Genomic DNA, 27,462 nt, shown 5'->3' on the forward strand with positions numbered 1-27,462 from the left:
TAGTTTTTAAAATAAACGAGTTTGAAATTTTTTTCACAAAAATAGGAAAAATTTTATGTTTTTCTGTTAATATTATTTTTTTATTGTTATAGGTTAAACTGGTTTCTCGGGGGTGAAAATGTTTACTCGTAAATAACTCTTCGATAAAATGAACGAGCAACATTCATTATCGACAAATGAAAAAATTCAATATTTAGAAAATTATTTACTCGTGTGTTACGGGGTCACAGAAGAACATAAAAATGTGATAAAAAAGAAGTTTCCGTATTTTAAATGTGATTTGATAAAGAGGTGGTCTCTGGCACTCAGAATACTTGAAAACTTTTTGGCGGCCAATAATTCTTTGTTGGAAGGAACATTTGATATGATAAATACGCCATGGAAACTGCGAAATTATATGTTCAGTTATATGGCTGGCATCCTATGACTCCAACGAATAGAAAATTCGTTGTTGCTGATAGGGTAGCTTTCGGAAGAAGCTGCTGAGTCCCGCAATAAACTCTTTAGGTCTTATCGCCTAAACTTTGCTCGCAAGTTTTCGAGGGAAGAATGCAACTTAGATATTTATCATAGGATACTATTAACATCCGACCCATTTATTAGTTCCATGAGAAAGACCAAAAAAAACCGCTTCAAAATTATTTTTGTCTGAGACAATGCAGCTATTAATTCCTGCTGAGCCAAACCGACCAATGGAAATTGATGAAAGCGGCTAAAATTTAAATGTAGATGAATAAGTGTCCAATTTATGATTGATTATTTTTAGTGATTATCTATTTAGCTTATGTAACTTTAATATTATATAAAGAATGTAAAGATCCTTTTAATAATATAATATATTTACTTACTTATTAGAACAAAATAAACTTTGTTTTATTTAATAATATATACCTGAAAGTATTACTAAAACGTAGACAACTGTCCCTCCTTGAGGAAAGCCGTGAGTATGTCGTATGTATTTTCAATATAATATTAAAAAACACTTTGAAATCAACTACGATCTCGAATAAAATTTTTTTGGATGAAAAATCACAAGTAGGTGCGTCTAACCACCGTGCACCAACAAATAATTTCGATAAGTTATTCCAACCACAGAATTCTTTTTATGTAACTATTTTGTAATATAAATATCACATAAAATAATTTTTGCCGCCTAAATCCTGAAAAACGATCTATGTGCACCGGTTATGTTCATTGAGCGAACAGTGATAGGTACTATATACGCTGAAAACATTATAAGACCGATAGTTCAGATGATAATACCAGACCACATCGCACGGAAATGGTACAAAACATCCTAGAGGAAAGAGATGTCCAAAAATGAATTGGTCAAATTCATCAGACATGAATTCCATTGAATATGTGTGGGATTATATTGGCAGAGCAATACCCAATCGAGAAACCCACCTATAACCCTTCAAGATCTGACTACTGCCTTTCAAGAGGAGTGGGACATTATGGCTGACCATTTTATGGATAACTTGATTCAATACAAGAAGAGGCGGTCATACGAATTATTAATTTATTTTTTATTACATTATATCTTTTTTCTCAAATAAAAAATTTTCACACTTCAATATTTTGCAAATTTTTCGTCACCTGGTTTACTGTATATTCTTGGTTACGTAAATTTAATTTTTTTTGCTTCACATATGTTGTTAATAAATACACTAAGTATAAGATTAAGCACATTTTATGAATTTAAAATAAAATATTTTTCTTTAAAGAACCAATAACCAAATAACCAATTGATTAGGGTGAGACTGAAGTCTTTCAGTGTACTTTTCACTGGTCACTTCAATTTCTTCTCTAAACGAGAGCACTTTTAGATCCCTAGCAATGATCTTATTGGGCACATACCATGTAATATTCATTATAATTCGCAGACTGAAATCTCTCGATAATATTTATGTTTGATATAGAAACTGAGCCCCACAGCTGGATTCCATGTGTCCAAATATGAATAAAATTTTTATTATTGTGAACGATTTTTAAGGCATGAAAAGTTCAGTTGTTACTGTTACTCGTAAAAATTAATCAACAAGTCTGTGTTCCAAATTCAACTCGAAAGAAAAGGTTAAAGTCAATGAAGGTAATAGTTTCTCTCCCATCACGTCTTTTTATTTGAGAGAAGACATTTTTTATTTTGGAAAGTTTGTACTTTATCAATAAAGTCTAGATTATTGTGTGATAAAAGTTGAATGGCTTATAAAAAATTTCAAAAGTAATAAACAATTAAACACCTTCAAAAAATATTTTGTTTGTTGATGCTGAAGGACAGAAAGTTTAGTGGTAACTTCTTGCCGTCTGATCAACCATAGATTACTGCATAAACAATATGATTATAACTCTCGTTTTGATTATTTTGATTTAGTTAAAAAAGAGCAAAATGCGCTTTTTGAGCTCTGTTTATATCTCATAATTTCTTGAGTTGCTTGGCATTCGGCAAAATTTTTTGCGACGCATATGATTTATGTCAAGTGTAAAGGCACATTCCTACGCAACGCACGCTATCTGGTGGACGGTTTTTAAACGAACGTCAAAGGATTTGCATCACATAATGATGTATATGTGGACGTACTAGCTACCGTCATCCAAATTCGTGAAGAAAAATTTAGTATTTGTGTCGGATGAGGTTTCCAAGTTTTGTTTTTCTTGCTCTGTGTTGTACTTCTTTTTGTGCTTCCAGTACTACCTAATGACCTAATTAGAATTAAAAAAAAATGTGTCGTTACATCATTATGAATTACCTCATTAATAAACGGAAGAGACGTTGTTGAATAAAGAATTTGTATGTAAATAGAAATCAATGTGGTGAAACCATTTACTAAATGTACCATTCCTAGATGACAGCACTACTATTTTCGAAATTTCTTGTGCAGGCCCTAATAAATTCGAGTATAGAATTATATTCTCCCCTTCTCAATTTCATCTTTAATTACTCGCACTAACACGCCGTAGCCTTGTGTGACGTACAGACTGAGCATCAATGCACAATGCACAACGCATGGCGCAATAATTTACGTTGTTTCATTATTCTTTTTCTAGCATTCATCGTCTGGCCGCATCGTTATGATGTATAAGAGAAGAATTGATCAGATGTGGACCCACCTTAACAACGGCGAATATATTCTTTTAGGATCTCAACAAAAAGAAAATAGTGATTGATTTGGACTAACAAAATCCTTTCATTCCTAGTAAAACGAAAGGTCTGACAACAATGTATATGCACCATAATATCATACAAAGCATAAGTCAAAAAAATCGCCCCAGTTGTTTCGGAGATCTTTTTTGCTTAACTCATTTTGTATAATTAACTAACTATAAAACTAAACTATATGATACTGTAGTTTCGAAACTTTTAAAAGCTCTGGCGAATGATATAGCAATACAAGAAAAAAACATTGTCATGAACGTTTGGAAAATAAACCGTCTTAAGGCGTGTAGTACATCGAATACAGTTTGAAATAAGAATCCACCATAAGCACCGACATTATTGATCTACGGTTAAAACTGCACGCAGCCTACTTATTACTTTTGATCGCCCGCGGCTTTCTTTAACAAAATGAGTACGTGCCAACATTTCTACAGGATGAAACCGATGCATTTTGTATATGGATGTTTATTCACAATTTTACTATGATTCAATGCATGAGTTTATCTTGTAATCAATTGACTTTATGTATAGTAGAAGTTAATTTCTTGGGTTTGTAACAAAGTAATTTCGGTTTTGTTGTATATAATAACTTTTTTTCTTTAATTTCTTATTTCTTAGACCTTTTTGACGTCAAATTTTATCTTCTAAAAATGATTTAAAAAACCATTTTTAAACAGAAGAGACCTAAATCAAAAACATTTAGATGCATTGTTAACTTGTTTTTTAACAAAGAATAGTTTTTCATCAATTATATACCTTTTGCCATCTTTCTCTCAGCTCCATGATTCCTTCCGCGCTCATAAAATGCCTGGTCGTTATCAGCAAAAAGCTGAACCAGGTGCGATGGAAGGTCATCGTCATTTGTGGAAGTTTGACCATTCAAAGATTTCTGCAAACTTCGAAATGAATGGTAATCAGATGGTGCCAGATCAGGGATGTATGGGGGATGTGGCATTACTTCCCAGCCAAGTTCTAATAGTTTCCCACGAGTTGCCAAAGATGAGTGAGGCATTGCATTATCATGGTGGAACACTAAACCTTTCTGATTTGATAATTCTGGCCGTTTTTCTTTGATAAGAGCTTTTTTTGTTGTTTTTCAGCTTCGATATGGTTTGAGATAGTTCATCGTATTTACTCCATGATTGTTTTCGAACTATGTTACTGTGCAGGACCTATTTTTCATCACCAGTGATGATTCTTTTCGAGAAATGGTCGGTTTCATTTGATTCTTTGTGTTAAATGAATTTCTACCAATTTGTGAGGTACCTAAATATGTAGCTTCTTAACTAGCCTGAGATATTTTAAGTGTTTTTCAATTGTTCTGTGCGATACATGTAGCTTTTCGAACAGTTGACGATCCTTTTCGATTATGACTTTAATTTGGTCATCATCAACTTCAGTAGGCCGACCAGACCTTTGTTCATCTCTGTTAAGCAATTAGCATCATAAACAAGTACTACTTGCTTCTAAAGTTACGTTAATGTAATCAGTATCACGTGACAAAAGGCTCTTTGTCAGTAAAAAGCAAAAGTATTTAGTTCAACCTTTTAATCTGGATGAGTGTATTCCCTAAAGAGTAAAAAAATCAATATTTTTTCGAAGTATATCAATGTTAATAATTTTTTAAAAACTTTGATTTTGTTCAAATTATTAGCGCAACTTAAGACAATCAGATGGTTTATTTCTGCCAAATAATTTAAGTTTTGTGCAGTATTATCTTTACATTATTGGTTATTCAACAGATTCGTTACATTTGTTTCTATAGAACTACACGTTTTAATGAATCTCAATCTTTGTTTTCGCAGTGAATAAATAAGATTGACCTGAAATAATTCGGTAAATTGTGAATGTAGTAACTTGAAAGATACGTTGGGCATTAAATTGTAAATATTCAGTTAACTGATTTTATAAAAAAAGCTGATGAAATTACTAAACATGTGTTTTTCAAACTTCCAAATGTGTTATCGACATATTGAAGCCGTTAATTTATTAAACCTAAATATTTACAATATTTGTAACGAATTGAAATAACAATGAAGCTCTCAAGAATCAGTTAACAATATTATGACTTAAAACAAATAAAATCTTAAAATAGCGTGCATTTATGCGTGGTATAAATTTTTATCAGACATACAACAAATATTATCCCATTCTTTAATAATGTCGGCCACGAGTTCGTTATAATAGGTAACAAGGGGTCGATGACGTGAATGCTTTTTAAGAGTACGACCCAAAAATGTTCAATACAAAACATGCCTGAATTGTTAAATAACCATTAACGAGTCTAGCTATATGGAGACCAATAATATCTTCTATTCTCTATCTATCTCGTACTTATAAGGACAAACTCTATTAAAGTAAATTCTTCCGTAAACGTATTAGAGCCATCACACCAAAAGGCACAGAGATATTCAAAAGCAAATCTGTATTGTTTGGTGGCCACCAAATATATTTTAATAGCATACTCATATGAAGACTAGTATTCTTTCTATTATATATGAAAATTAAGACCAACTAATGTAGCAAAAGACATAACGTGTTCCTCGTTCTTATAGAAACCAATTTTGTATGGGCATTGAAGCAAATTCCTGTATAAAACTTATTAGGTCCATCAATTTATTTGTGTTAAATATAATCTAATGTATCTTTCTTCCTGATCAACTCTGTAAGGGATGTAAGGGATGTTGTTAAATTTAGTCCCTAATCACAAGTCCTAACCTAACCTAACCTAATAAGAGTATCTATGTAACTCTGTGAAATTTACTCTCACCTTGAAGTTATAATTGCAACCTTTTATCTTGTTTCATTTAACAAAATCATATTTTGTATGGTTAAGAAAATTGATAATTACAGATATTGTTCGTAATTGGAAGTTTTTGTTATAAGCATAACAAAATGTCTGAAAACTATGCTAGCTACCATGAGAGGGGTATAATTATGTAGATACCTAGATGTATAAAAGGGATCATCAAACATAATTTTTTTTCTGAATACGTTTCAATTAATTTTCTTACAAATTATTCCATCGCGTTCAGTACTTATTGTTTTTATTTTAGATTTAGTAATCTTTGAAGTGCCACCGTGTATAGAAACAGCATTCACCCCGGAGATATAACCTGAATAAAGTAAAGGAGGTATGTGTTTATGTTGAAATTCGTTATTATGCGGAACAAAGTAGGGCGAAAAATATAATCAACCATTCCCTGGATAAGTTCAATCTCACATTGTGAAAGTTTCACCTTATGGTTCAAAAAAGAAATTAATGGACTATTTTCTAGAAAAATAGAGTGGTTATTCCCTTGAAAGATAAAATTTAAAGGAAACTAATAGTGTATCTCTTGTCAATTTGAGATCAAAATGGTGAATTATTTTATTAAAACGGAATCAAAATGGTATACACGTGAACTTATGACTGGAAGCGTTGCAAGAAAGTTTTACAACTCCATTATGGAGTCTAAAACTGCTGAAAGCCTGAAGAATTCAATAATTTAGTAACAATTTTGAACTAATATTAACGATATTCGGTTATTGAAATGAAATTTGAATTATTTTTATCTCAAATACTGTTTGAGAAGTTTGAATAGAACGTAGCCAAACATGTCATTGTCGGCTCGGTTCCATTAGATCTTCTGTCAAACGAAAAAACGAGGATTTATCGTCGTAGAAACCAAAATTGTATCAAAGAAAAGGGAGGACAGAGAAGGAACATGCCGAAGGTTGTAGAAACCAGAGGATGATGCATCGACAGACTAACCAGGAACGTACAGGAATTGGCATAAAGGAAGCATGGTGAAGAGAACCGACGTTATTCATAACGGAACATTTCCGGTGATGTCTGAAGAACATCAGAAAGTTAAGAAATGACAAATACGTCGTGTTAAAGTCGGAAGACTTGACTGAATAAATCTTTTTTTAATGTGTGAATACCCCCGAAACAATTATCGGAAATATTAAAGCCAGGAGTTATTTGTGTTGCTCATGCTGAATGAAAAGGAAGTCAACAGAGAATGTGAAGAATATTACAAAACTACCCATACATAGTGACGAAATAAAATACAACAGAACAGCCTAATAAGCCATAAGCAGAACCATAAAAAAAATTGACATTAAAATGTCGAGAGATTGCGTTACTATTTACTAGATAGAGAAGCAGATTTAAGAAAGGAATATAAAAAGAGCTCAATCAAGAAACCCAATATACTAGTTTAGATACAAAAATTCAAAAATAATCTGAATATTTATAAGGTTTCCACAGTCTGAATCCAATATTTTCAGTTTATATCGTGAATAAGAATATAATGAAAATAAAGAATGAACTTCCAATCTAATAATGCAAATTCCGATAGAACGTCAAGACAAATTATAATAAACTTCATCGTTTGAGTACCCTACTATTTATAATGAAAATTGATCAGCATTAAAACAGGAGCAAATAAGTTTATATCTATAACTACATCTACAAAAATGAGAATTTTTGAACGATAATTCATTAAATTGAAAATTGTTATGACTTTTAGATGCCACAAATAAATTATGAGATCTTTTTGCCATGATAGGAAAATAATTAGATTCTATAAAATAAATAAAAATAAGCTTGACGGTAATTGATGAAATGATAATGAATATAAGAAACATAATGATTTGAATAAGAAATTATTTCATATATATGGTTCAAATCTATAAAACGTTGTTTCCAATTAACTCTAGAGCACAAATCGTTGAAAAATTAATTTGGTAATATTTAGGTCATTTAAGCACATTTAAGTCAAACATCTTGGACTTATAGATTAACCAGACGTTAAAAAACTGTAGAAACAATTTGTTCTTGTATAAATTCTAAATATCACATTTCCGTCAATTTTCATCTATTCAGAAGAAGGCTATGAAGTAGTTTTTTTTAGTAATATATTATATATTAAGTCTGTATACTAGAGTGAATGAATTATGTTGAGGATCCATCTAAACGTGTTTTAAAATAATGCTTGCTTTTTATTGTCCAACATAATAAGTCAATGCTTTTTGATATTTTTTTAGAAAAAAAACTCTTAACTTGTTTGGTTTTAAATCAAAGGAGTTTGGTAATACATTGGATAATTAAACAGTGGAGAGACAATCCAGTGGTAGTTTACTTTGATTTATCGTGACATTTTATCGAAATCTTTAATAGAAGTTTTGCAGTAAGCTGAAGAAAAGGCTCACAATTTTTTATTTATTTTTCAATCCTATACCAGATTATCGTGTGGTGTGTGGCTGTTTGAATGAATACACCTGCGATTGGTCAAAAATTTCAGTTCAATGGCAAGCACGCCTGCGTTTTACAGAGAGTTATCTGAATTGGACGATGGATTGTTAAAGACAAAAGTTTATGCAGGAAGATATAGTAGGTTTTTGCAGGTATGCTTGTTATAGTTATATCTCGGTAGTTTTTTTCTATAAAGTAAATTCGTTCTATTTTTTATTCTTTTCCCTATCATTTTAGTTATTATTTTCGCTGGTATGCTGGTTATTGTCGGTTGGTCGGTAGCTTTTACTCTCTCTTCGGTCGTCATTTTTATAAATTGTAATTTATAATATTGTAATTTTTGTCAACGGCTTCCGAATACCCTAAAAGACAGTGTATATTGAAGAATTGTTTCTTTCAATTTCAAACATAATAATTATCCGTCATTCAAATATAAAACTGAATTCACGGTAACAACAGTATAATTGTTATTAAGCCGCTGATTGATTTTTTTCCTGTCGAACACAAAACACCACTTAAGGTCCGGCCTTTGAATTCATTAAAGACCTATTTAAATTTTAATAACGTTTCAATGTGAGAGTGAGTGATCGTTATTGAAAGAAAAACCGCTTCAATTTCACGTTATATACGATGCCGAATTGGAAGCATTTTAGTAAATCATCCGGTCAGAAAAATAAAATCGAGCGTAGAAAATCGTTAAACGGCTCAAATAAAACGCTCTGCCAGTACCACACGGCCAACTAAACGGGAAGATTTTGAATTTAAGAGCGTTCAAAATATATTCGATTATAAGGTGTTGTCTTTCTTTCTTATTTTTTGAAGGATGACAGGTAGGTTTTCTTTAACTTATCTCAAAAGCAATTCAGTGACCAATTTTCGGATTGTTCCACTCAATTTTATAACTATATTGTCGAAAGGGTTGATGAATTTATCGAGTTTATTGTTTTTTTAGCATGGAGACTTTGTCAATTGGAATATAATGCGCTTTTTTGTAACAAACCAGGTGCGGCTATTGCATAAACGCTGCAGGGCTTCTCAATACAGAGGAATTCTTTATTATCAAAAAATTGTTACAATTTGTGGTCAAAAGCTTGTAAAAACTAAAAACAAATATAAAAATAGCTAAAGTAAAATACAAATAAAATTTCAATATACAGAAGAAAACCACAATGAATAACAAAATTATAGGTAATAGTAATAGGTAATAATTAGTAAATAAGTGAGTAGAAGTCGTTTAAAAATGATATCGATTTGATTTCAATTGGCAAGTGATTTTGAATTTTTTGTATTGCGAAATATTAAGCCCTTAACTAATTCTGAACGTGAAATAGGTAGGTAAAGGTCGTGCTCCGCGTTCCTAAGTGGATAGCCATGCAACGATCGTTCTGAAATTGGAGAAGCGTGCTTACGAATTAGGCAAATGGATTCAAAGATAAATAAGGAAGGAAGTCCCTACGGTGAGCCCTGCTGTTTAGTCCGAGTAAATATCTAACAGCTCGCTTTTGTAGATTCGCTCAAATTCAGTCGCACCATACGTACCCCAGACGGGAAGGGCATATCGGAGATGCGACTCCATAAGGGCATAATAAACTGTTAAGAAGGTGGATAAGTTCATTTCTTTGGAAACTGATCTCAGCGCACTAAAGGAGGAACTCAATTTTTTAGATAAGGGGCAATATGTAACTCCCATTTCAAGGGGACGGCAAGGGACAACAAGCCCTAAGAATTTTTCAGATTCAACGACGTCAATGGTGGTGTTTTTAATAAAAAAGACTGTAATGTATTTTTATATGATAAAACTTCAGTTGAAACAGATAAGATTAGAATCGCACCATAATTTAAGGGTGATTAGGTCCCTAGATATGCCGTGAGATCAGGGTTACTCCAAGAGAAACTAGTATCGTCTGCAAATAGACATATTTTACCAGTGATTTCTAGATAGTCGATGTCGTTTATAAACAGAAGAAGCAAAATAGGGGCACTCCACATTCTATTGGCTTGCTAGAAGACATCGTTATCTTCCTTACAAGCTGACTGATTGAGAACTAAAAAGATAATTAGATAGTTTAAATATAATTATCTTATATAAAATAACGTTTTCTATTATTTATCCAAAATAAAATATTTAATACTTCGCAGACGCGTTGCAATACCTTATTAAAGACAAATATTGATAAAGAAGACGAAACTTTTTAAAGGTTAAATTTTTTGGAAACATTGCAGAAACACTTAAAATTCGTCACTGTAACAACCTCATATCAAATTCTGGAAAAAATAATCGCGAAATAGTAAAATACGACAATTGCAATAATCTTCATTATATTCTTCTTATATTGAATGTTTATTAGATCAAATATTTCATATAAGGTACTTTGAGTGAACAAATTTTCATCGTTATTTATTTTGTTATATAAATTCCACGCTCTCTAATAATTTTTTATCTTTCACTCCTATTATATCAACTCATTAAATCAAAAAATTCCATTAAAAAAACGCTCCTCTATGCAAATCAAGAGATACTTTGTTAATGAAAAATTACCAGTGAAGTATATTTGTCTCAGCGATTCAACTCAGCCTTGTAACACGTACTACTACTATTTTCCATTGTTTGCAAACAAGTAAAGAGAGACTTTATTTGCATTTGAATAGCATTTACGTGGAATTCAGTGTTAAAATAAGAGCTGGAGCATTTCTCACCTAGTTATCTGATATTCTGTTAATTAGCATATGAATAGTTAAAAGAAGTTGAAAATCAGGACTATTTTATAGCACAAGGGATATATTTAAGGGCACAGCAAATGTTTGCTTGGGATTGATAAAATTTTCTATTTGGATATTTAATGGTTTTCCTGAAGATCCCTTTTTAGCTGTGTCAAGTTTCTAATATCTTTGACAGGATGCACAAAATCATTGAATGATTCGGTTTAGATCTTGTTCTAGCTAGCACTGTTTCCTAAATCACTTAGACATACGACAAAAAACATTGAGGAATAGAAGAGACTTCAAATAAAGGAACTAATGGAAAAGAACAAATTTAAAATCAAAATCCAGAAGGAGAAATATGTTGAAATGAGATGAGAGAAGATATTAGAGCTAAACCAATGGAGGTCTATAAAAAACTATTATGGATGTAACTAAAGTCAAAAGAAATTTAATTGACAATGGCAATGCAATGATTTTCAGGCAAGAAAGAATACAGCACATTATTATACCTTTGTTATACCGGATTCTGTTAACATTTTTATCGGTTCTCGAAGATAAATGGCTTTCAACTTTGACAAATCATTTATTACCGCTAACTCTAGGTTTAGGTCCCAGTGTGGCCCCAGAAGGACTTGGCCTGACCAAGTGATGGCGATAGATGCTTGAAAAATACATACTGTATTAGAAAGTACATAATCTATAAAGCATATGTTTCAAGTTTGAACATGACACGTTGTTTAGTGTTTGTGCGGCAGCGCCATCAATAATGAACGTTTTCAGTGAATTTGTAAACATGGAAAAAATTGGTCATCGTTACGTGATACAATACTTTTATTTGAAAGGCGTTACCCCAACCAATATAAAACCTTAAACAGATTCTACTCTGAGTGCAACTGCTCCTTCGTTATCAACAGTTAAATGTTGGATACCAGAGATTAAATGAGGCCGTACGACCTGCATCGCAATGGTGGATCAAATGAGGCGATAACTCCAGAGATGTCGAAGAAAATACAGAAAGCGGTACTGGATGATCGTCGACTGAAAGTGTGCGAGCTAGCAGACATAGTAGGCATTTCAAAATGTTCGGTCCATCACTTCAAACGCAAATCAAAAGAACAATTAAAAGAAAGGACTGAAATGGGAGAGCCGGCTTTAAAGAAGGCAAAGACCTTATTTCAATGTGTGAGCGAAGAAATAAAGCAAAAACGGCTGCATTTGGTTAAGAAGAAAGTGTTATTCCATCAAGACAATACACCAGCTCACACACTCGTTATTACAATGGCCAAAATTATTGAATTCAATTTTGAATTGTTACCCCATGTACACTATTTGCCAGATTTAACCCCCTCGGATTATAGATAGATGGTCAAAGATTTTCCAACAATGAGGAGGTGATGTCGGCAGTTCAAGAGCTTGACAATTCTTATTATAAAAAGGGTATTGAACTTATTGAACATCGCTGAAAAAGATTTATATACTTCGATAAATTATACATAGTGTTTATCATTTTATGAAAATGGTAAAAGAATATGATGCTCTAAACATTCCTCTGTGTAGTTTGCAGGAGAGAATAGCCAAAGCGTGTAATGTTTCTGTAGCATTGTTGAAACTTTTTGTTCAGGAAATCCCCTGGCGAACGTTCTAATTCACCCCCTATAACATTCAAGAAACCTTCAACTTTCCAAACGATTTGTTGATGAATTTAAGGAAGAAATAACGCGAAGAATTATTCATCATATACAGCGATACATAACAGAAGGCCTACCATGAAAATAATCTACGAATTAGTAAAAAATGAAACTAGGATGTTTTTTTCTGACAAAATAGATTTATTTACAAGAATTGGATTCAGATGGATCTAGATATAGACAACGGGAAGGTTCTGATGGAAAATCACTAATAGACAACACCTATAATAAAGAGAAAAATAATGTATGAAACACATCTGCAAAGGACTTTTTTAGAATCGTGTGGTTGTCACATTCAGCTTCCGTTCATGGGAAAATATTCATGTTAGATAAAAAAAATTATTTTGAACATAAATATTCATTACCAATTCTAATTATGAAATAAGATTGAATTTTTTTTTACTAATATTTTTTCTAATTCTTTTATAATAATAATGTAATTTTTAACTCACTCCTTCTCGGCAAATAAAATATAATAACTTTAAGAATCCTATGCAATGTTGCCGTTTATTTCTCCACAACTATTTTCATGGTCATAGCTCAAGACATTTTTCACTACCTGGAGATGTTTGAATAGTTAGATGCTTGTCATTTATATCATAGACTGATATCAAGCCTGTCAAATACTAGTTAATAATGTACAGAGAAAGTGGTCCATGCTCAGCAGCAGCTCCTGTTTCATTAATTAACTTACTTAAAATTACACATTGTATATACCTTCAATATTTTTTTATCCAAACATTTCACATACAAGAAACTTGATTTCGTGTTTTTCACATACAAAAAAGATTGTTCTCAAGTATTATATTAGTCGAAATCTCCTCATTAGGAAATACTCGAGAGATCCGACTTCTAATAACCTACGACTACGAACAGAAGTTGAAATATTTTATAGGCTCGTTAAAAAAGCCGCTGCATTTTTCGGATATTAAGCATCACTAACGCCAGTTCCGCCGCAAACCAGCCAATTACCAATGCACCAAAATTATTTCTTAAATGTTCTCGTTTAGTTATCTCATTATTTTCCTCTCGACAAAGGTTTATAATGCGAAAAAATAGCTAGAATAATTTGATACTATAATTCGGAATTTTCCCACACTCAACAACCACAACAAATACTAGAAATTTGTGAAATAACTTTCATTTTCCGACAATGAAAAAGTCGTAAAATTCGGTGTTTAGAGGTAGTAAATAATATCAGTTATTTGGAATATTTGTTTTTTTTAGTGTTAGTTTGATTCAGCGATATTTCAAGTAAACTTAAATTCAAAATTCAAAATGACGTGATCCGAATACGAGAGATCGTTCAAGAAATAAGGTAAATAAAAGATTTTCTTGTCATGTGATATTGTATTTCAATTCTCCCCAAAAAAGCTCTTACAATATTTAGATTTTAAAAAATTATTGTAGCTGGCTAGAATCGGTTCAAATCATATGTAAAAGATTTTTTGAACAAAAAATTGAAAGCATTTGATATTTTGCCTTCAAATTCATCCTGATATTATCCATTAACCGACTTTTTTTTAAGTTATACCAAATCGTTATTATTAGTTTGAGCGCCATTTTAAGTAATATTTTGTTAAGAAATCTTTGTTGCTTGTGAGCAGATAGCTTCAGAAGAAAACAAAAACAGTATTGAAAAAAACATCGTAAAAATCTGTAGTAATCTCAATCTCAATATTCTTGATAACTCTTTTCTTGTCGTTTACAGGCTTGAAAATTGTAAGAACTACGACTACTACGTTTACAACGAAAAAATTAAACATTTTTTTTCCATAAGAATTCTTTTAATATAGTCTTTATACTTTTTCTAGCATTTACGCATACGATAATTTCCTCACCTGAAGAAAATATCTATCTTACCATTGAAATAACAAGGTTAAGCAACTGGAAAAAGTTCCTAGGAGCTAGATCGGGAGAATGCGGTTAGTGACCAATTTGAAGAGCAATTGGTGACTTTTAACTATGGAAACCACCGAAGTGTGAGTAGGTGATTTGTAATGATGGAAAGCACTTTCTTTTTCTTCAAAAGGGTCTCTTGTCCGCAATTTCTCCATTTACTTTATCGAGAAATGGTTCGTGATATATCAAATTATTACCTTTAACAAGATAGTCGATGGGCACAATCTCCTGAATACTCAAAAAATGGTCACCTTCACATTTACGGCAGGTGAAAACGTTTTTGCCCTTTTCGTACAAAATTCGTCCTTTTAAATCCTGATTGATTTTCATTCTAAAAGTGTAGAGGTGGATGCACGTTTCATTTTGCTTAAGCTGCATTAAAAGGGCATCGCAAATATTCACTTGAATGCGCTTTCCGTTGAAAGTACGCATACGCAGTACCCAATGCGCAGATAGCTTACGCATTCATAAATATTCCAGTTTTCCATTTTTGAGAAAAATCTTAGAATCTAAGCATTCTAATTGGTTGAAATTTCATCTCTTTTATCTCTGTTTTTGGTATATAATTTCTCCTGCTTCATTATCCGCAAAAAAGAACGCTCGTTGAATCCCCGTATACGTTACAAAAAATCATTATAAAATGGGTGTGAACATTAACAATTTCAATTTATATTTTTATTGACAGTTGTACAATGAACTAAGGAAGATAAACCGATATAAGAACACCCAATGTAAGGTCATCCGCTTAAAAATATTCAATTGAATGTGTGAATGACGTATCTTCTGAATAGAATTTCCTGTGATTTCGTTCCGAAAACATCAGACAATTTTTTCGAACGATACTTTTAATTGACAGTCGATTAGATAGAGGATATCTCATTAATTAAACTAAATATATACTACTTTAAGTGCTCGATCGGATCTATCAAGAAACCACTCGTCAATGAAAACGACTGCAACCAGTACCGAACTTATTTATTTTTAAAATTTTCTCTGGTTAGAGATATTGATGGATAATAGAATTGGAACCTACAATAAATTGAAAAGTCTTCATTATATCAACAAAATAGTTTTATAGGTACATGAAAGGAAACATGCAAATAGTGGGGTTGTAGTAGTCTTACAGTCGTGCGTATTTGTGATTATGTATGCCTTTCAAAAATAAACATATGGTCCAGTATGATAATATAGAAATTGTTATAGATTAAACAATAAACATGTCGAGGGATGAAATAAAGAGAGAAGTCTATCTTGATATCTACAATAGTTATAGCAACGAGGTGGTTTTATAGGTTATGTATGGTTTTCAAAACTAAATATATTTCCCAGTAATATAGAATATTCTGTGGAGGATAGATAATAATCAACCTTGTACAAGAACATAGACGTAGTGTATTATATAAGACTTACAACATTGCGGTGGATAGTTCATGTCATATATATGAAAAAGAATCAATTCCAAAAAGTATTTCCTACCGATAAGCTGAATCTAATATTGAATTGAATTGAATTGCGTCGGAGATGTTAGAAATAGATAATTGGTGGGCAGCTGTTGCCCGTGGAAGAGATTACTAAGAGGAACTATTAAAGGCAGAATCTCGTAATGAATCGTCAAAGGATTATGATGACGGTATAAAAATTACGTGGGTTCAAAGATTCAAAGGAGTGTAGAGAAATTTTTCGGTAAATATTTGGATTTTTCATTTGGATTTGGAAATTTGTTTCGTATCAACGTATTCATTAGGTTCTTTGGGATTTTAAATGGTTGGTATTTATAATATCCTGAATATTTTGTTGCATTAGTTTTGAAAAAATTGACATTTACTTGTCTCTGGACGTCAATAATCGAGAAATCTTTTATTTCACTGAATTACTTGTGCCAGGAAGTAAGTCGAACATAATAAGCTAGTTCAACTCTGTATTTTCTCAGTCAAAAAGAGATAAAAATTAATGAGATCCTAAATACCAAACTCCCAATTAAAAGTGTGGGACAATATTTTTTTGTTGTGGCTATTTTGCGGTATTCTATTCTACCACAATTAGATACTTTTTGTGCAAAAACTGTTTGCCTGCTATTTGCGTAATTGGGAGGTTTTGAAACGAGCATTTCTGTATAAATAGAGAATTTGATTTCTAAAAGGATACCTCAGTCACAAAATATTTTAATTGGGATTAAAATAAGTGGAAACGATAAATCTTATATTGATCGGACTTCGATCACAAAATGGAAGTTTTATACAAATTATAATTCGGTTGTGGCAAGAAATATTCCATGAATTTTATCTCGAAAAGTCTTCGACTGAGTTAGATAATACACACAAATTCGTGTGTTTGACATTTTGCTTTGTCTATTTAAAAAGTTGGAATTCGAACGTGAATCCGCAGCTATTTTATTTTCCACATCTATGTAACCGTATCAATTTATTAGTAGTTGTAATAAATATAACGATTACTACTCATATCTTTCATAAAAACAATATTTGAATCACATATTTAACTTTTGAAAATTTATTTTTAAAAATTTTATTAACACAAAAGGACAAATTACAATATTACAAATGAACTCTATTAACACAACCAAGGAATGAGAAACCAAATTTTATGTCTGAATACTTATATAATAATGATTATGATAACCAAAACGAAGAAATAGTAGATAGTTTGCAAACTTATTCGAATTAGAAGAGAATAATAATAATCAAGTGGTAAATTTTCGAAAAGAGCCTGGGAAGGAAAATTAAAAATAGTTTAAATAAATATTGCTGCTAATAACCAGTTACCTTATATTAAAATAAAACTATTAATTGATACTGGTAGTAATAAATCGTTATTAAGACCTTCAATTGTCGAAAAATATTATCCTACGGACGGCGCCAATTATATATTTAACGAAAATTTATTTTTAAAAATATTATTAACACAAAAAACACAAATTACAAAATTACAAATGAACGAATCTTGTTGATTCAATCGCTTGAAATTAATAGAGTTCATTCATTTGTAATATTGCAATTTAAGTTTTTCTGTTAATAAAAATTTTTAAAAATAAATTTTCGCAAGTTAAGTATATAATTTTCGATTCAAAATGGTGTGGAAGTGTAGATACTTGAAATGTGGTGGTACAAATGTGTGTCTTCAAATTCCTGTTATTAGTTATATTTTTTAAACTATATAATTATCATATTATAAGGGATGTAATGACCATAATTCAGTTAACTAGTTGACGAATTAATTTAAATAACTTACCTAGCAAACGGCTTCATTTTCACAGCCAACGCCCTACTCAGACAGAATCCTGCCCCACCTGTCGCGAACCAAAATTTTATTTTTCTCTGTAAAAAACAAAAAAAATGTCAATTAGTCAAATGCTAATTAACAGCTGATCATAGGAAACATTTAACTCTTGTAAGGAAGTAATTTATATTTAGTTAAAATTTCCTCACTTAAGGGGTATACTTGGCTACACCAACAGTTCAAGTAGAGTCAGTCGAAAAGTCAATATCCTGTATCCTATTGTTTTGAAAATCAAAAATTAACATAATTATTTGTTGAGACACAGTATAAAACAAACGTCTACTAATGATGATGGATGACTTATTCCTCACAGATAACTTAGGGTCATTGTAAGCAATATTTTAAATAGTACTCTAGTGTCGTGTTCTTAATGTATGTAATTCATTGGGGATGTTTTTCTATTTATCTCATTCCCAATGAGAAAGTTTAGGATTTGGAATGGCTCTACCTATTAAAGATCTTCAGCTTCTATTGAAACGTTCCTAGGTGTAATGCTCTAGAGCTCCGTAATTTCCGTAATCTATCACACTTCGAGAAAATGGTGATAGAGGTTTTATCCTCTACGAGGCAAAATCTGTTGAACTTAGGTTTTTCATTGAGGTTACAAAGTTTCGAAAAAATTCCTGTTATTATTCCTGAATATTCTCCACTTAGGGTGATACATTTTTTTATTACAGTTTCCCAGAAGTATCTTTGACTGTGTCAATGCCTGTAGATTGTTCCAGTAACTGTTTTTTATTTACCTACCATTTTTTCTAGTGTCCTATCGCTGATTCCATAGAAGGATTCAGGTCCTACGGCTTTAGCAAGTCTGTCTGCAATTTTACATGAATTCAATTCGCTTAAATTATCCACACCTACACTTAAACTTATCGACTTTTGGTTTATTTGACATACACCAACATTGTTTAGTCATTAAATAATGGGATACCTTTTCCACAGCAGGTTTCATTATTTTTTATCCTGTGTTTTGGTTTATTTCCTGCCATCTTAATCCTCGATTTTCCTCTGACATCTTAATTTATTCTATCAGCTCCTGATCGGTCTTCCTTCCTTTTTTTTTGTTCGTGCATATTGATCCCATTCTCATAACATGGCCAAACCATCTTATTTGTTCTTGCTTTGTTTTGTTTTGAACTGGTCACCAAAATCCGCTACTACAAAAATTATTGAGACCAAGACACAAAAATAATGACACAAACTTTGCCAGCAGACCTAGTATGATACTATTAAAAAGTAACATTATTTTTTTCTTCTAGCTCATTTAACTTTGTCCAGACATTCCCAAAGTTGGATGTTATGACGTTCTAGCTCAGAGCTCTAAAGACTGCTTTGTTATCGGACAAAATGATAATTCCCTTTTTTTGATAAATCCTTTCTAAGTTGAACTGGACACATTTCTTAATTGCATATATTTTTGTTTGAAAAATTCTCTGGTTCTTATTCAAACTCTGTCTGCTGTTTTGGAACCGTCCGTATAACATTTAATGGCATATCTGTTCATTTCTTGTATGGTGTTTACATGCCATTAGCTTCAGTTTGATGTAAATTTTTCTTCAAAACTGAACTTTCGTGTTAATTACGTAATGATGGATAAATTCAATGAACAGTCAAATTCAAATAGGCGTTTAGCAAATTTAACATTTAAAATTGATTGTTAAAGTATTTCAAGAAGCGGAAACTCAATACTTAGTAAAACTGGATAAAATATTCATGTAACAGAACGGAAATGGAAAGTTTCCCGATCGCCCCATTACGAGAACTTATTTGAGTGAGCTACTTCGAAAGATTGAATCAAAGGGTAGAATTAATGATGCATGAAAAATTAGCAGGCCACAAATTTCTAATTTTATTATAGTCTATTCATATAACACAAGTTGCATCTACCTGGGAAAACAGTTAAAGTGCTATAAAGTAAATTAAAAAAATAGTTCCTCAACTGTCACATAAATGCGCTACTACTACTAATGTTATGTCTTTAATGTATTAAATGCGAGTTTTTCCTTGTGATAAATTGAATTTAAAATATTAATAAACACGGCAAATAGACCGCCATTTATCAAAAAACAAAAAGTTTTATAAACCACTCATGAAACATGGCTGTACGTAAAAAAACAATATAAAAGTGATGCCACGGTGCTTCGCTTGACGGTCGATTAAATGCAATCGTAATGACAAAAACATCGGGATTTATTTGACGGTTGAAAAAAAGTTTAATCAAGCGTGAGCCGCATAATTTCAAGGAAATTGGATTGGTCTCCAAACCACAAAAAATTATATTGTGGTTTGCACTTTATTCATTTTATGTAAGCTGTTATCATTTTTAGAATAGAGTATCAACCACATATTTTTCTCAATCGTACATCAACAGAAGTTACACATATGTATAGTTAATGTACTTTCCAATAATGTTCGCTATTAATGAGTAGTTTATTTTGAAATTAACTAAAATAAGATAATGTTTTTTACGTTTGCTGCAATCGAAACTTTTAGATTTTCACGTCTGAAACTGCTTTAACTGTTTTTCTGAGCAGGTCTAGACTTTACACCGTATTCCAAAGATTCCGAAAAATGTCAAGTTATAACGAGTTTAAGACTTCTGAAATGTTCGAGAAATACCACACATGAAAATAATAGTACACAAAATAAAACGAAGCATACGGAATATGCAGAAAATTCTGAGTTATCATTTATAGACCTAGAGGCACAACATACGTTGGAAACTTGATGGAATGTACAGCTTTCTATATACTATCGTCAAGCCCGGCGGTGGTTCGCGAATAGAATATTTATAAATTCACTTTTTAGGCTATAAGCATTTCAAATCTAACAAAATAACTGATATCTGAGAACAATTAAGAGAATGGTCTCAGAAGTACATAGTCTGACCTAGAGATGGCGGTAATTGCTTCTAAAGCATGTATTAGAAAGAAAACAATCTATACAGCGTATGATTCAAAATTAAAGACGCCACGTTGTTTAGTATTCTTTTGGCAGTCATCAATTGTGAACGTTTTCAGTGAACTTAGAAAGAATTGGTCATCGTTATAATACTTCCATTTGAAAGACATTAGCCCAACCAATATGAAAGTTGAACTAGATTTTACTCTCGATAAGACTGCTCCTACGTTCTCAATGGTAAAACAACGGGTAGCAGAGTTTAAACGAGGCCGTACGACCTGCGAAGACCAGCATCGCAGTGGTTGACTAAATAAGGTGACGACTCCAGAAATGCTGAAGAAAATCCACAAAGCTGTACTAGATGATCGCGAGCTAGCAGACATAGTAGGCATTTCAAAAAGTATGGTACATCTCATGTTAAATGAAAATTTGGACATAAGAAAGCTATGCACAAGATGGGTTACGCGTTTGCTCACAATGGAACAAAAACAGCATCATCGAGTATTGGGCGATATTTCACATAACGAAAGACGAATTTTTATGCCATTTCATAACTATGGATGAAACGTGGGTCCATCACTACACACCCGAAATAAAAGAACAATCAAAACAGTGGACTGAAAAGAGAACCGGTTCCAAAGAAGCCAAAGACCCTTCTATATACAGGCAAGGACATGACGTTGGTATTTTGGTATACGCATGCTATAATTTTCAATGAATATCTAGAAAAGGGAATCAACGCGAGTAGTATGAACTCATCGCAACATTTGAGCGAAGAAATCAAGCAAAAACGTCTGCATTTGGCTAAGAAGAAAGTGTTGTTTCATCAAGACAATGCACCAGCTCACACATCCGAAATAGCACTGCCCAAAATTATTTAATTAAAGTTTTAATTGCTACTTCATACACCTTATTCGCCAGATTCAGCCCCCTCGGATTATTTCCTGTTCCCAGGCTTGAAGAAATGCATCGGTTGTCAGAGAATTTCAAACAATGAAGAAGTTAACGATTCTTATTATTGATCATCGGTGGGAAAAGTGTATGGAGCTATATTTTTTTTGTTGGACTAGGTACTTCTGAAGATCATCATCGTATACGAAATGTGCCTCAAAAAGTGTTTCTTTATAGGTAGTAACAGTGTATTTAGTACGAACGGTTCCAGAAATTCCAATAATTTTATTCAAAATTGAATCGACTTTCCTCTCCGAACTGATGATAAACAAGCCTTAAATGTAAGTGTTTCCTAGAATATTCGGTACTCTCAATATTGCATAAATCTTTATATTTATTTAGTCGACACTTTTGTATAGCTTAATTTTTTAATTATGAAGACATTTATATAGTAGAACCTCGTTAAGTTGAATTTTTGGAATGCGTAGCTCTTTCAGGGCGTAATCTGGAGGAAACTTCGCATGAAATTGAACAAACCTACGTTGCGTAAATTCTCACTTCACATAGAGTATAGAGTATTTCTCCATAAAAAGCAAGCTTCAGATGATCGATATCGCCGTTGTAAATTTATCGTTTTGGTTAGGTTTTTTTATAGAATTCAGTTTCAATTTGATGAAGATGATGAAGTTATTTCTGGTTTAACAATCCACTGAATGAGGTCAGGTTAGATTATTGCATATTTTTAATATGCCAGAATTACTTTATAGCAAACTCCATATCAATAGACATGTTAACAATAGTACACAAAATGTTCTCAAGGCAATCCAGGCTTAGGTTATAAAAATCACAAATAAATATCATTACTAACGTTGCAAAACCGTTTCATATCTGTTTTTATGAACAACAAAGTTTGACGGATTAGGTTTCTCCGTTTTATTTATATTAAAAGCAATTTATATTGCCTCCTTATAAATTAAATCGGATTTACCAACAATTCTAATACTCTAGATGTCACTTCCACTTGATTTACTTTCATTTGTAGTTCACTGAGAGATTTATTGTTATCTGTGGTAAAAGTATATGAGAATTAATTGATTTAATTTAACGTGTGTTAGGAATAGACACACTTTCTTTCCTATTCAGAACTATGCCTTATACAGTTTATTTCTATTGCAATCACCTGTAATGTGAACTCACGCCCATATCGTAATTGTTACTGTGATGTATGCTCAGTTTTTTCTAAGAAATAACGGCAATTCAGCATAAAATTTATATTTCAATCAATCAATGAACGCAAAGTCAAAAGAATTTTCAACTTATAGCCAAATAGACACATAAAATCAAGAAGATTTAAAAACATAAATATATCGAAAGGTCTAAGAAATGAGAAATTAACGAAATTTAAATTATTATCATTACCATTGTTTTGTGAATATTCATTCAGCTAATAATTATTCTAAGATATCTAAAGTTTTGTACTCCTTCAAATTCATAATCTTTTATTTTTATTATTCTCTTTTTGAATTGCTTTCCATATCTTATAATCTCCGTAATTTTTGTTTTATTTTCAGTCCCATTTCTTCTTTTTCTGTTGTAAGTTTCCTGATCAAACTTTCCTTTATATTTCATCCTTTTTTAATAAGGAATATATCATCTGCGTAGCTCTAGCGATAGAGCAGGTACTATAAAACTTACTCTAATTATTGATTGTGAATTCTTTATCTTTTGCTGGTCGGTAAACTTGCTTTTGATTACTTAATAGTCATGGCGATAAGTTTTCTCAATTTCGTACCTATCCTTGATATATTATCATCTTTTTCTTACTGTTTGAGGCTTGTTGGAAATCCATAAATATATTTGGTGTTCATATGTTCATTGTATAATTGTGTTGTGTGTTGCTTCTATTGAAACGACACTGGTACTTGCTTTCCTCGCCAGAAGTCTTTGTATTATAGTTGACATTAGCTTAAAAGCTAAATTTAGAAGCGTAAATCCTTTCGAAACTGTTGTTGATCTCTTTATTGTGTGTTGTAACGATTCGTCCATTTTCTTATTCTTTTGGCACATCTTTTCTCTCTTCCATATATTTCTCATCACATCTCATATGTTTCACATATGTTTAATCTTTTTTTTGCGGGTGTTCTTCCAATGTAATCCTTTTCTAATGATTAATTTTATATTAGTTTCGCCTTATTTTCTTTCTATTCCCAATTAGGAGCGGAAAAAACTTTGCTTAAAATTTACATTATACAATCAAACTAATAGTACAAATAAACAGTAATATACCTATTTAAATGGTGTACAGAGGAATTCGGTGAAGTAAGTTAAATAGTAACTATTCGATTTTTATGTTTTTGAAATCATTCTTTCGATTCAATAGTTCAAGTTGTTAATAAATCAACGAAACGTCGTCGTATTTTTAAATGCCGCTTTATATTTGCCACTTTCAGCCGCAATAAAATTTATGTTTACTCCGATTCCCTACATTAGAGCAAACTAGTTTACTTGAAATAGTAATACATAATTCATACACACATGCAAGCTGAAAACAAGTTCTTTGGTCACCTACTTCTGCTCTACGCTCGTAAAATGCTCAAAATAAATGCATTTAATTTCTAAACTATATAAAGTTTCAATAGAAACACGGTAACCACAGAACCGACTTTACTTCCTGTTTTCAATAAGAATTATTTGTTGAAGAACGCATAATATCGGCATAATAAGACTGAATCGATTATACGAAGGAAGTTTCGTAAAATACTGAATATAAATTCAAAAATTTAGACGGATGTAGTAGAGCGTTGTGGAAGACAATTGTCCTTACAACAAGTTGATTTTAAGAATCCAATGGTTTTAAGAAGGGTGGTTCAACTATATCTTCTTGGCATTCAAAGGAATGGACGCGTAGCTTAGATTAATAACCCTTAAAGAGAACCTTGTAACAAGAGAAAGAGAGTTCACTGTGTGAATATCTTGTCTTCTTTCAAAAACTACGACAAGAATTTCTGTCTCAAATTCTTATCTGTTTATCATCATCTTTATTTCTAAACAGACTCAAAGTTACCATATCAATACCATACATTTAGTTTAATAATTTGTGAGCTTGTTTAGCATTTTTTTCAACTTGAAATAAAATTTGATAATAATGCGTTGGTCAAGATCAATGTTTACAAACACACTCACTCAAGCGCAGAAGACTACAAATAAAAACGAATTAAAACTTGTGACGCTCTGCTCACATTAAGATATACAAGGGATTAAACTTCACAGTGGGAAACGAAAGGGTGAAGCATACATCCTTCCCCCAGAATCGTACGCTTCTGATATGCAAACCGAGCTAGTGACGATGCTTGCCGTGTGACACAGCTTTCAGCACAAAATTTCCTTACAGTACAAAGAAAAACAAAAGATAATGGCTCTGGTCATATAGATATTGAAACCTTCGTTGGTGATAATGAATATACTGTTTACACCACCACTACACATAACATAACATAAGTTATCGTCTTCAGTGACTAAAGGTAAACTAAATCTGATAACTTACCTGTTTCATAATAAATTTTGCATTCAATAATTTATTATTGGATACATTTTTTAACAATTTTACTTTATCAATATTTATGCAATGATTGTGACTGGTAGCGTGATCGACAATACCTGATTTTCCGGTCCGTCTATATTTCAAATTAGCTATGTGTTCTTTAAACCGGACAGTAGCCGATCTCTTAGTCTGCCCAATATACTTTCGGTCACAATCACCACAACTTATTTCATATTTCTTTTCCAAATTTGGTATTTTATCTTAAGGGTTGCCCAACAATTGTTTTGGATGGTTATTGGATTTATAAACGAATTTCAAACCCACTCTGCTAAATATTCCTTCCAATCCTCTCTTATAAAGAGGAATGAAAGGTATCAGAGTAAATTTTTCATGTTTTTCATTTTGAGTTTGGATAAAAGTGGTTTCACATAGAGATTTCTTAAACCTATAACGATTGATTAACCTATTTACAATTCTTTTTTCATAACCGTAAATACATCAAATGTATGATGATTTAGGAAAACACCGCTACGTGCAGGTACATCCCGCTTGATTCTTTTCATTGTATCCAACATAAGATTACCAGTATCCATTTCCTGGTACATCGATTAATCCACTTTTCACTCACCATCGAGAGATACAATAAGGAAAAGTCCTTCATTGAGGATGTAGCTGCACTCAACGTTGGTGAGACAAATTGCTTACACTGAAGGGCAGAAATAATGGAGCTAAGTAAATTTAATGAAAAGCAGCGGCTCGTAGAAGAGAAGGAAACTGAGATGCAGGTCCTCTACAACTTGCTTGGTAGAGAAAAGTCTCTACCTAGGTAGAGGCAACTGAGAAGATGAGAGAGAAATTGGAAAGAGAGATGTAGGTGTGGAAACACCAAGGGAAGAGCCGTGAGGCGGTTTTAGTGTAATGGGAAAAGGATAAGTAAAAATATGGGCGAAAAAAGTGTCCAAGTAGTAGGGTGGAAAGAAGTGGACAACATGTCGTACATCTAGTGACAATAAATAATGAAATATAAAAGGACGGTTTGAGAATATTGGAGGTAAAACAAAGGCAACATAGAGAATTGTATTGCTTCCATTGATTAGGGCGAAAGTGACCAAAGAACCTGCCAAGCGTTTCTCCTGGTAATTGAGTATGATATTCTTATTAATAGTGGTAGATTTGACATATGTGTGTTTGAGTGTATTAGTTTAAATAGATGCAGACTAATGTTAGCTGCAAAAATTCATTCATCGAAAACCACATAAGTGCAGTTGATCAAAATTGAAAACTTCAAAGCATTAATTTTATCTAAATTTAATTATTGTATTGAATATACGTCTGAACTTTCTCCTAGTTTGAAATTCTCGTGAATGTGAGCGCCGGTTCTGCAACTGAAAGATTTCAGTACACATTATATCGTCCATTAGAGTTCTTTTAATTGATATCGTTCATCACGTTACTTTCTATAGTGGGTTGGGTCTAATGGTAAATGTAATATTAATATACTTGACAACGTAACTAGGTTACAGAGTTATAAATGATTATTGACTTTTTCCTAGCAGGAATTTGTTAGTCGACTGTCAGCTTCACGAACTAGTTTCATGATTAAGAATAGTATAAGTGATAATATTCGAAAGAACGATTTTAATCTCTATATTTAAATTTACGATGAAGAAAACCTATCGTCGATATTCGACATAAAGATGCTTTCGTATCGATTGTTTTCATTTGTATGATTTCATCGAAAACTTTTTTTTGTTTGGAAATTATACACCTAAAGTGGTATAATAAATATTTCCAATGAGTATATCTTAGTAGTTGTTCCTTGTTACATCTGAGAATCTTACTGTATCCACGGATGAAGGTTCTGACAAATATCTATAATTATATGCCCCTATGCAGTTTGCAACTCACTTCATTGCCGTTAATTACAGTTTGTTATAGACTAAAATTATGGGCTACCTTCTTGCGTGATGTATAACTGTTCTAGCGGATTTATTTAAAACGGGAAACGTAGAAAGATCAAGAAATAAATTGTGTATTCTCTACAATATTTGTTGATGTTATATTATAATTACAAGCTATTACGGTTTGGTCCTACAAAGTAAAATTTGCTTTTTGTTTAGTTTCAACTTACATCTCCTATTTT

General features: G+C 31.9%; 1 protein-coding gene across 1 annotated transcript in view; it reads right to left on the reverse strand.

The window, feature by feature from the left end:
• LOC130900776 (fringe glycosyltransferase) overlaps positions 1 to 27,462 on the reverse strand; it is a 176,505-nt gene that overhangs the window by 20,846 nt on the left and 128,197 nt on the right. Inside the window, exon 6 of the mRNA XM_057811645.1 lies at positions 17,939 to 18,024. Coding sequence (XP_057667628.1) covers positions 17,939 to 18,024 — 86 coding nt within the window. The remainder of the gene's footprint in view (positions 1 to 17,938; positions 18,025 to 27,462) is intronic.

The sequence above is a fragment of the Diorhabda carinulata genome, chromosome X (assembly GCF_026250575.1).
Source record: "Diorhabda carinulata isolate Delta chromosome X, icDioCari1.1, whole genome shotgun sequence".
Classification (NCBI taxonomy): Eukaryota; Metazoa; Arthropoda; class Insecta; order Coleoptera; family Chrysomelidae; genus Diorhabda; species Diorhabda carinulata.